The following is a 12165-nucleotide window of genomic DNA, read 5'->3' as shown; positions in this document are numbered from 1 at the left end:
AAGTGTGAAATAACAACAATTACTAAATATTTGATATCTCAAAGCGTTGGGATTTTTTTTGAAATATCTGATTTTTTGTGAGGCGCAGATGGGTATACAGACAATTCCCGTCATAATTGTATTCTCCAAATAGGTTCCGCGAGATTTGTTTACCGTTACAAAAAGAACTAGAGGCTGGCGACATGTAACTCATTTAGGCATAGCCCAGCAGTAATTTTTTTTACTTTTGGCTGCAATCAAAGTTTTACTATTTCTTTTCATAATAATTGTTTTTATTTTTCTAGAAACAACTTATTTCCTCTGGCACATCGACAACGACCACAGCGCAATCAATTAAGTCGATGCCATTAAGTCAATTAAAGACTGCCACCAATAGTGGCCCAGTTATTATCTCACAGACAATCATACAACCAGCGAAGCGTGCAACTAATTCTACAGCAGCTCTACAATCTCATCAACAACACCAACAACAGCAGCCTCAACAACAACATTTAAAACAACAACACCAACAGCAACAGTCCACCAACACTTCTTCCTACATCTTGTCCTCTTCAACTTCCCAACAACAACAACAGAAGCAACATACACAACAACTCCAAACAGCTACAATTCCGACTTTGACTTCTTTCGCTCATTCTCGTCCCACTCAACAACAACAAACTGCCACCACACTCTACCAGACGGCAGCCTCAGCTAATACACAAACACCAACAAAGATTTTATTGAAAACTTCACCATCGGGTGTGATGATGACACCGGTACGTCAACAACAGGGATCAAACACTACTGGCGCTAATCCACCACCATTGGTGGCAACATCAACAGCGCAACAACATCAACAGCAACCTACTTTATTAAATATTCAAAATGTACAGTTACCAAATCGGCCGGTCACTATACAACCGGCCTCACAAGCTGCACAACAGCAGCATCTTCAAGCGCAATTGCAACAACAACAACCACAGCATACAATCGTCGCTAATACAAGCACAACTCAACAGCCAAAGCTTACACAAGTGTTGGTTCAATCATCAAATCCTGCAAGCTTAAGTGGTTCTATGGGAAATGTTGGTGGCGTTGGCGTTGGAAATGCAAATGCAAATATGAAAAATAAAACAATTATATTAACGCAAAAAGGTGTTATATTGCGTAATATTGGCGGGGATATGTATCAGCAAATACCAATTAGTAACATGAGTGGACTACAAGGACTAAACACTGGCACTGGTGCTACGTTAATGACAACAGCGGCTGGCCCGCCGAGTCTGGTGAAGACGTCAGGATCCGGCTTGCAGCCTGGACAAACAATACAGCTGCAGCAGCAAAGTGGAAATCAACAAGTGAAGCAACAACAACACTTACCATCACTTATACCCACAAATACTTTGTCAACTCAACATATGCTTGTGCAACAACCAGCACAAACTAATATTATGAATACTGTAAGTGACTTGAACTGTACACACGTTTATGCCTCGAATCATTTTATATTCATTTAATAACTTTTTTTTAGCCCTCTCAACAAACAATTATACGCCCGGTTATTTCTAATGTACAAGGCAACAGCTTGACAACACTACCACAAGGCTTAACGTTGATTCAACGCCCAGGGCAACAACCGCAGCTAGTTCAAGTGCAAACAGCATCAAGTTCAACAGGATTGGGCCAACAGCAACCAGCGCAACTACAACGTACTATAATAACACAATCACCACAACAACAACAACAACAACAACAACAACAAATGAGACCACAACAAATCGTATTACAGCATAAGACACAACCTCAACAACGCATTATAACAACTACACAAGCGGGGACAGGTCAACCACAGCAAATACAGATACAACAGGGTACGTCAACGGTTGGTTTGCCACGCACTACTCACATTGTTCAAGTGACACAACAAGCCCAACAGCAGCAACAACAAACGCAACAGGCACCACAGCGAAAAGGGCTCTCCTTATCGGTGAGTATTTATATGTATAGCTATTATTTCTAAAATCAGATACTGTTCTAATAGATCTGATCATTGTATACCTGCTGTGGGATTAGAAATCGAAATAAGTTTAATCGCGGTTATTTCTTTCGTTTCTTCAGGGAGTTTTTTGCTGTTACAGCAAGAACAACACCCCGCTTGAAAAGGCAATGAGGAATTAGGCTATAAAGAGATACTAATTCGTTTATAAATTTTGGTCAATAGTTTATGTAGGCTGGAATCCTTTATTTTTATAATTATCGTTATTACATATCTTATTTTTTATCTTCATCCCAAAGCCCGGCAGAAGCTCTCATACATCACCGAAGGATTTTAGGTCAATCAGTCTCTCGTCGTTTCTTTTTAAACGTTCTAGCGGTTGATAGGAGCCGAGGGGGCCCTGTTTTTGTTGTTTGTGATAAAGACACTCGCCGAAGGTAATAAGCTCCATTAAGGCACAAGCCCGAACGTCTCGGGAGTTATTTAATCAGACCAATTCTAAATATTCTCGCGGATTTTTTTTATTCCCGCGGAAAAATTACTCCAATTCTTTTCTCCTAGGGAGAGGAAAAATTGGGGAATAAGAATTTTGAATTTTCGAAGTCAGCTGTTTTGTCAATTGAAATTTCGTTGCGCATTTCTTATTTTGTTTAAAAAATTGAAAAGTTTAATTATTGTTGCGAATTTGTTTGAAATTAAGAAATAATTATTGCATTTCATGTGGTATTCACTGAAATGAGTAATGAATTGGTGCCACAGCAACATCAACAGAGGAGCATAAGAAGAAGACGGCGGGATAACACAAATCCGCCGGAGTTGCTTGCTTTCATTCTGCAAAGCAATTTTCTGACGGCCATGTCGAGTTGAGTTCGCCTTTCGCCATATGCCGAAATCTAATTAAGCCTTCTTAAAAATCCTTGCGCAATTTTTGGATGGCTGCATCAAATATACAAAGAGCTCTTCCGTTGCTTATGATATACTTTTCGACTTAAAATAAAGAATATTTTGGTTGTATTATATATATTGTATTATATATTATTGTTGTATTAACAGTGAGAATATTGTGGTAGAATGTAAATACAAATTTTAGCACAAATTTGTACGAATAAGTGTTTTTTCTTAAAAGAACCAATTTCCCTTATTTTGATGCATTCCCTTTAATTTAAGTAGTGAAAAAACTCCTATGAAATGGCAAAGAAATCTCCCTCTCCCTCACATTCATAATACCTACTTTTCTCCCATAGCCAGTTTCACCTTTTTCGAACATTGTTCAGAATAGGAGGAAAGGGAGAAGTGAAAAAACTCACAAGAAATTTTTATTTAGAATACGAGGAATGGGAGAAGGGAAAAAACTCGCACGGAATTTTCGTTTAGAATTGGGCTGACTATGGCCACATTGAATCTTGTAGGCCATCCCTCACCCACTCCCAGTTCCATGGAACTTGGGATCGCCAGAACCTCGGCGGTTAAAGAAACAGGATTCGCCACTGGTAGGTGAGGTTGACAATTGGGTTGGAGGAGCTATAAATTGCGCTTTCAACCCCTTGAAAAGGTTGCACCACACAACCTCTTGAATCATTTGGATCCCTTAGTCCGCATCGGTACAACTGAACTGAATAAAGTCAGCGAAAGAGATTTCGGCACTCCGCTGGCCATCTGTGGGCTGGACCTGCATAGATGGGTCTCGAGTAAGTTGTTGTTGTTGTTGTAGCAATGTTTCGCCCCACCTAATAGCTGCAACCGATCACAAATTGTCATCAATATCCTCTAACGGGAGTCCAAGGAAACTTGCTGTTTCGACAGTGGTGGACCATAATGAAAGGGTGTTAGAGGCGTTGGTTCCACATTACAATTAAAGAGATGGTTGGTGTCATGTGGGGACACATTGCAAGCGGGGCATACATTTTGTATGTCGGGGTTGATTCTGGATATGTAAGAGTTGAACCTGTTACAGTATCCAGAACGAAGTTGAGCCAGAGTGACTCGCGTTTCCCTGGGGAGTATGCGTTCCTCTTCTGCAAGTTTTGGTTACTGTTCCCCGATTCACCGGGCAATTCCCGGCATAAAGGTCCGACGCCTGTTTGTGGAGTTCACCAAGGACCTGCTTGTGTTTTTTTGCTTCATACGGCTGAGTTCGCAGGTGCCGTATTTCCTCAAAATGCTTACGGAGATGACTCCTTAAGTCCCCAGGCGATGCTGGCTCACCAATCAGATGTCTGTTGGGATGCCCAGGTTTATGGGTATTCAACAGGAACTGTTTGGTTAGCATCTCATTTCTCTTTGTGATGGGGACTATTCTCGCCTCATTATGTAGATGGTGTTCTAGGGACATAAGAAGACAGACCGCGGCGGTTCTGAGCGCAGTATTTTGGCAGGTCTGTAGCTTCTTCCAGTGGGTAGTTTTAAGGCTTGGCGACCATATAGGGGACGCGTCGAGTAAGCTCAGCAGGCGCTGGGCGGACACCACCTCTTGCAGGATAGCAAGATCTTCCTGGCCGGAAGTGGATGCCAGGAGGTCTGCCGAAATAATTGGGTTCAATAAGGCTCATCTATTAATGGTCATTGGAGTTTTGACAGGGCACTATCCATGCGGTATGTCTCAATATACTGGAAACCTCATCCGGATTTAGCTGTATTATGCTCGATTGGCCAGCTTTCGACAGAACTAGGCGAATGTATTTCGTTCGCGACTCACTTAGACCTTCAGGGATTTATCCAAGGTTTAGATCGGTCTTATTTCAAACTAAATCGATTCTCTAAGTAGCTGTAGTTACGTAACCGTTATTTGTGTGGCATCACAACGGACATTCATGTTGTCCAAGTGAGCTTCCCCTACCAGGGGAGCTGCCACCTAACCTAACGTAAGCTATCTTATTTTTGAATCATAAACCAATAAAGATGTTATTCAACTAGAATCTTAGCAAAAACTGAAGTAGACGGTTTATAAATTCTTAATTTACAGAACGAGCATGTACATAAGGCGCACGAAATGTTTCGTAAAGCGAATCGAGTCTCACGTCCAGACAAAGCTCTTATTTTGGGATTCATGGCGGGGATGCGTGAGAATCCACGTCCAAACTCTGAAAATGTAATCGTTATTAAATTGGGCGAGAGTGAGGTAACACGAATTTGTTATTGTGTTTAATATTAATGGAAATCTAAAATTATTTTAAAATGTTAAATTTCTTTAGGAAAAAGTGCAGCAAGAGGATGGCAGTACAGCGCTTTGTTTAGTTGAATCCCATATAAGGTTGGACTATAATACGGGCGAATGGAAAACTTTCCAAAACTATCGGCGTCTAGATCAAAGTACGCAACGCCAAGGTGTAGATGGCAGCAACACTACGAATGCTGGAGCTATGCAAGCGCAAAATTCTGTAGTTATTTAGGGAAAATTGATACGCATCAAAACAGCTCAGTCGAAAAAAGCGCCATTACAGTGAAAATGCAATCTATTGGTTTTAAGACCAAATTTGGGATCGCTGTTGCGTGAGAGTCTCAAGCTTTCAAAATCCATTAGTCAAAATAAACATATTTATTTCGGTGCAATTCGTGTGCAACTGCTGAATGGGATAATGATCTTTTGCCAGTGCAGCATTTATACATGCATAGTTTTTAGAGAAGCTTAATCGCTTTTTTAATGCCGCGCAGATAATATATATGTAACAGCTGCATATGTGACCCGGCCTATGAAAAGGTGGCTTATGACTCAAAAAAGAAATTGCGAGAAACAGCTGTTAAAGATAAACAATGCATTTCTTCAGTTTCTTAGTAGTTTTTCTTTTGCATTATGAACAGTTATGACCAAAAGGCAAAGCACAAAACAGTTTCTGAACGATATTTTGGCTCCATTGCCATAGAAAAAAATGCTATCAAAAAAATCTGAGGATGTTTCACCAGCCACCAAAGTGGCATCGAAGGAAACAAAGGCTTCATCGTCTTTCATTTGTGCTCTTCTTTCTCTACATTTTTAGTACACTTCTAAGCAAGTTAGGACTTTCTAGTTTTCACCACGCGAAAGAGCGTCTCAAAAACTATCGAAACCAGAAAAAAGTGGGAAAATTTTTTCTGAGTCATAAGCCACCTTTTCATAGACCGGGTCACATATGTCGCAGCTGCATTTACTGTTTTTTTGATTTGGAAATAATTTATATAATTTTGTACTAAAATATGCATATATGAATAGATGCATAAATATATAAATATCTAGCTTTGAATTTATGTAAACGGTCATATACACGGACATTCATATATAAAAATGCAGATTGAAACAAAATATGCCAAGTTGAAGAAAAATATACTTACTTTAAGTGCTACAAACATGAAAAAAGTATTTAGTCGACAAAGTAAGGTGGCCGTTGAGGTGGTATGCTGAGTATAGAAAAAGAATTAAACTATTAAAAGAATTCAATAAATATGCTTGTACTACTTTTAATATATTAATCTAAAAACCTAAATTATTAGCTGTACAAAAGAAAATAGTTTAAATGTTTAAAAATATGTATTGTATAACATAATGTTAAGATATATATATATATAAATATAGACTTATACATATAATAAAAATTACATCAAAATTAATATATGTAAATTGGGTACAAGCCTTTCTATAAAATATATTGTACACCGAAGAACGTATAAAACTTAATTTGAATACAAATTTGATGCTACATAAAAAACACATATATAAACTTTTAAATATATTAACAACAATAATTTTTAGCAAATAGCATTACATTAATGTAAAAAATGCTTTTGCAGTAGACATAAACAAATCAATACTAATAAGGAATCGAAAACATATATAAATCTGTATTAGTCGAAAACTCTTTGATACTAGGGCTGGAACTATCCGCATATTCGAATATTCGGATATCCATACGGATATCCTTTGACACGGATAAAATCCGGACGGCATTGATATCCGGTTAGTATTCGTTTGTGAAACTATCCGGATATCCGGATTAATGAAGATCCGGTTAATAACCGTATTTTTGGATATCCAGTGAAAGCAACAAATTGATGTACCATATGTGTTTATTTAACATTAAGAACAATAAATTAGTGGGGCATTTAAATCAATTAACAGTGAATACAAAAAACGCTCGTATTGAGAAATATGCAACAAATGTTAAATTATTTTCTTCTTGTTCTGGTGTAAGAAAACAAGTGCCGATATCATTTCCCGACTCAAACAATTTCGTGTGAGACGAACTACATTTCCAGCACTTGAAAATACACTTTCAGAAGCTGTTGAAGTGGCAGGTACCGCAAGTTATCTTTTGGCGATTTTCGATAGATTGGGATATATTTTTTCACGGTCTTACCAATTACTGGCACTGATATTGTGGTTTATTTGTTCTTCGAGGAAGTAGAGCTGAAGCTCGTCTTCCTCCCCTGTGTCACTGTCATTATCATTTAGAAGTATATCCATGACCGTGAGATCACTGTTTTTCGGATCTTCTTCTTGGGCATTCATATCATTTACATTTTTTCCGCAAGATTTTTTATTTTGTTACGCAATGCATCGGTTTCAACGTGCTTCAACTGTTTGAACCTCGGATCAAGACAACTCGCCATATGTGCAACACTGGTTTTTTCCAGAGATGGATCTTCAATGTCTTCTCAAGTCTGCAGCTACTTTTTCTTTGAATGTTTTTGCCATCCTCGTATCAGTGTTTTTTAAATCACAGATGGTTATTAATAATTTTATGAATGATGAGTTTCACTTTAGAAATTGTAATCTCGCTGTCACTGCTAAGCACATTTGGCGCAATTTCGAAAGGGGTGAGTAAATCTATTACAACATCAACTGCATCCCAGTCACTGGGCGAAATTGCGTAATTCCAGCGGCCTTGTTGTTGAAAATTGAACGATCAGCAATTACTGCAACAATAGAGGTTCTACTCTTTAACTCTTTCCAACAAAAAGAACTGAATTCCATTTAGTTGGATAACTTTGGATTAGTTTTTTAACTGTCTTTTCAGTTTATATTAAATGTTTCTCGAGAGCATATGTACGTTTACTCGAATGATTGAAACTCATCAGTTTTGAAACCTTTTCAATGACTCCACAACATTCCGGTTGTTTCATTCCTAAATTAAAACTCAATTGAATTGTATGTGCACTGCATGAATGACTGGTTATGTCGGGGCTCAAACCCCGAACAGCATTTGCATCCATACCATTCTGTTGAAGATGGAAAACCTGATAGTGGCTCCATAGACTTGATGTCGATCCTTTGTTTTGTAGCGTTTTTTCACAATATAAACAAATGGCACTGTTTTATTTTCACTTGTTTGTAAAATTGTAGCTTTTTAATTTTTGACGTTAATTTAATAATCTACAAACATATTTTGTGAATAATTTTTCGATGTTTGCTTCGTTCAATTCTGATATGGAGATATTCAACTTTTATATTCCAGTATCCGGACATACGGATATCCTGAGTTTCCGTTTACGTATCCGGATATGCGAAAAGCGGATATCCGGAAAACCGGATGTTTTGCTTAGCTATCCGGTTATTCGAATATCCGGTTTATCCCGATATTTAAAAAATCCGGATGCAGTTCATAGCTCTAATGCCTACATAGCAAAAAAAAAAAAAAAATACGAATTTTGAATGAAGTTAAGATATATAGAAATCAATTACATACATAATATGATGGCTTAATGTTAAAATATAAAAACAAGTATGCCTTTTATATAGTTTGTGCCATTGCTTACTTGGAAAATGGGAAAGTTGGTGTCCAGCGAAAACTGATATTGACTAAACATCAAAATAAGGCATTGCAAACTTCTTTATGAATAGCCATTGAACTAATTACAGAAGTGGAATATAAATTTTTTTGTTAATCGCTATTGCATCCTCATTCTAATATTAATATGAATTCTCAACTTTATCTCCATGTTGCAACAATGTTTCGACGACTTCCTGTAGATAAGACAATTCACAAATTATCATGAAAATTCTCTAAGGAAAGTCCAAGGAACTGACGTTGATTACAAATTGCAGTTTAATAGAAGGTAGTGTCAAACAGAAAACAACACTGCATCTTTACCAATACGCTTTCGCAAGATTTACCAATTTATTCGCCGAAATCTTTTTTCAATGCTTTAGTAAAAATCTATAAATTGAAATTAAAAAATTTTAAAAATATAAAATAAATCAAATAATTTAACACTTTTTGTGGGATGTGATAGTTGTTTAGCTTTCGCAACCAAATTGCAATAGAATTTTCCAGCGGCTGTTGTTATTCTATTAATAAGAAAGACACTCCCAAAGGTCATGATGGTTCTTTGCCGGATATAGATCCGGTACGTTGCGGTAACAAAGCACCATTAAGGTACTATCCCGACCATCTCGAGAACAAGATTGCTTGATTAGCGATAATACTGTGACGAATATTAGCAACACTAAGCGATACTATAATCTCTAAGACGTGACTTGTATGCCCATCAACAAATCAATCATTATGTCTATACATATGTCCATACAAGCAGCGGAGAGGAACGCACAAACACATGCATATATCTGAGATACTCCCAAAAGTAGGCAATCATCTGTGGAAGTATTACTCACATATACACGCGCATATGGCTATGCGAGAAGCTATAATAATCGTGAATCTGTAGTTATAGCTGAGGAATTTATAGCTGGTAAACGAGTAGTAAATTCTAAAAATAGAAACGCCTAGTATGCGAACGAGACATCACAGAGTATAAAATGAGTTAAAGTTGAGTAAGCAGTAATCAGTTTGATTTAAGCACGCTATTTGTTGAGAAGTAGAAGTGTTATTGTGAAAGTAGTCTAATAAAGACCATTTTGCATTATTGAATATTGGAGTTATTTATTCAACAGTTTAGTGATTCGAACGTTAGCAGAAGGTTGCAAATAAGCGGAATTTCCCAAAATTCGCTATAGTTGGTGTCAGAAGAGGAATTGTTGAATAAATTCCGAAGATTTCGAGTACAACAAGGGCATGGCAAAGTTGTGTGAATTGAGGATCCAGCAACTGAAAAAGGAGTTGGAGAACCGTGGATTGAATACAACCGGCAATAAGATCGAACTTCAAGCACGATTACGAGAGGTATTGGAGTTGGAAGGAATTAATGTGGAGGAGTATGTCTTTTATCCTGATGTGGAAGAGCCAGCGACTAAAATGGAGGAAAAGATGGAGACTCCGAATCCATTGGCAAGTGTTGACACTAACGCGATACTAGCAGTGTTGAAGCAAATGTCGTCACAAATATCAACCGAAATGTCATCTCAACTGGCATCCCAGAAGACATATATGTATGTCATCTCAACTGGCCGAACAGAATACATATATGACATCCCAACTGGAATCGCAGGAGACACACATAACATCAAAGATTGAAGCACAAGAGGCACGAATATACGAAATGTCGACGCAAATTTCCGCACAGATATCATCGCAGATCTCTGCGCAACTGGAAGAGCAAGAAGGAATTCCTTGAAGTTGGAGGCGCAGGATACAAAGGTTTTACAACTCGAGGACGAAATCGATGCCGAGATTGAAATATTGAGAGGTCGTACACAGGAGTTGCAACTAATTCGCCCAGCAGTTTCAGCGAGTAATCCAAAGGTAAAAACACCTTCCTTTGACGGTTCTGTTCCTTTCCAGGTATTTAAGCTTCAGTTTGAGAAGACTGCAACAGTGAACAACTGGAATTCTGAAGATAAAGTTGCTGCACTGTTCGTCGCATTGAAACGGCCTGCAGCTGAAATCTTGCAGACGATTCCAGAGTACGAACGGAACAATTATGAAACATTGATGAGCGCTCTAGAGAGGCGATACGGAAGCAAACACAGGAAACAGGTATACCAAATTGAGTTGTAAAATCGTTACCAAAAAACGAATGAGACTTTGCAGGAGTTCGCATCGGATGTCGAAAGGCTGCCCCATCTAGCAAATGCCGACGCACCCGTGGAATACACCGATCCGATAGGGTAAAAATCGAGAGTTTTATAAATGGCATACGGGACGTGGAAACGAAGCGAGCTACATACGCAAACCCAAAGCCAGCATTTGCTGAAACGGTATCCTATGCACTGACTCAGAAGCATTAAAAGGAACGCAGCAGAAAAACGATGGTGCCGTCAAATGCTTTAAGCGTGGAAAGCCAGGGCATATTGCACGTTATTGCAGTACCAACCCTACCAGTTACAACAATGTCGGTGGCCGTAAACGCAGAGCTGAGGGAGATGACCAAATCTCCAAGTCCACTCAATCGTTAAACTAAAGCGAGTCAGCCGCAAGGGGCGACAGCTGGCTCCCTCAATTGAATGCCCCATAATCTCTATCTCGCAAATTGGAAGATGGTCAAACAATCTTACTGTCGGAGGACATGTGGATGGAAAGGAACGTTTACTGACTAGATACGGGTGCATCTCATTCCATCTATAAACAAGAAGATAAGACCATTGCTTGGAGCAAGATTACGTACAACCACGGGAGAGGACACTCAGTTAATTGGAGAAATAACATGTGAAGTAGCAATTGCGAACGTCATGGTGCTACACAATTTTATAGTGGCAGAGATTGTTGATGAAATCATAATTGGAGTGGACTTCTTAATCGACCAAGGCATCAAGATCGACATGCAAAGCAAGACGATGCCATAGAACATAAGAAAGTCAGCAAATACCAGCAAAATCAGAAGCAGTCATCTGGGCAAAGGTTGATGGAGATTGTGGGACAAACAAATTGTGGGTTCTCAATGCAGCAAACACACCAACACCGAATGTACTTGTAAGAAAAACCCTGGCTATGACAAAACAAGATGGACGTATTCCGGTAAGAGTACTCAATGAGTTCAAGTCACCACTCAAACTGACTAAAGGAGCTATATTTGGGAAGATGCCAAGAGGCTGAAGTAGTTATTAACTGTGAACAGCTCCAGGAACACGTTTCAACTAGCAACACTGATATTTCAAATGACATCACGGCATGGACGGAGGGGCTAGATCAAGATTATCAGAGTAAGGCAAAGCAACTGCTCCTAAAGTACGCAAACATATATGACTAGGATGGTTCCAAACCAGGCCGCACCAATGTTGTGAAATATCAAATTGACACTGGAGACGCGAGACCGATACGGCAAGCTCCTCGTAGTGTTCCACTGGCGAAGCGGGAAGTTGTGAGTCAAATCGTATAAGAAAT

The 12165-nt window shown here is 38.7% G+C and overlaps 1 protein-coding gene across 1 annotated transcript in view; it reads left to right on the top strand.

The window, feature by feature from the left end:
- Nelf-A (Negative elongation factor A) overlaps positions 1-7420 on the top strand; it is a 29148-nt gene extending 21728 nt beyond the window's left edge. Inside the window, exons 4-7 of the mRNA XM_067762490.1 lie at positions 285-1442; positions 1514-1969; positions 4941-5096; positions 5170-7420. Of these exons, the coding sequence (XP_067618591.1) occupies positions 285-1442; positions 1514-1969; positions 4941-5096; positions 5170-5367 (1968 nt within the window). The 3' untranslated portion in view covers positions 5368-7420. The remainder of the gene's footprint in view (positions 1-284; positions 1443-1513; positions 1970-4940; positions 5097-5169) is intronic.
- The last annotated feature ends 4745 nt before the right edge of the window (positions 7421-12165 follow it).

Source organism: Eurosta solidaginis, chromosome 1 (assembly GCF_040869045.1).
Source record: "Eurosta solidaginis isolate ZX-2024a chromosome 1, ASM4086904v1, whole genome shotgun sequence".
In the NCBI taxonomy this organism is placed as follows: domain Eukaryota; kingdom Metazoa; phylum Arthropoda; class Insecta; order Diptera; family Tephritidae; genus Eurosta; species Eurosta solidaginis.
The sequence above is the reverse complement of the archived record's forward strand: the minus strand, read 5'-3'. Positions and strand labels throughout refer to the sequence as shown.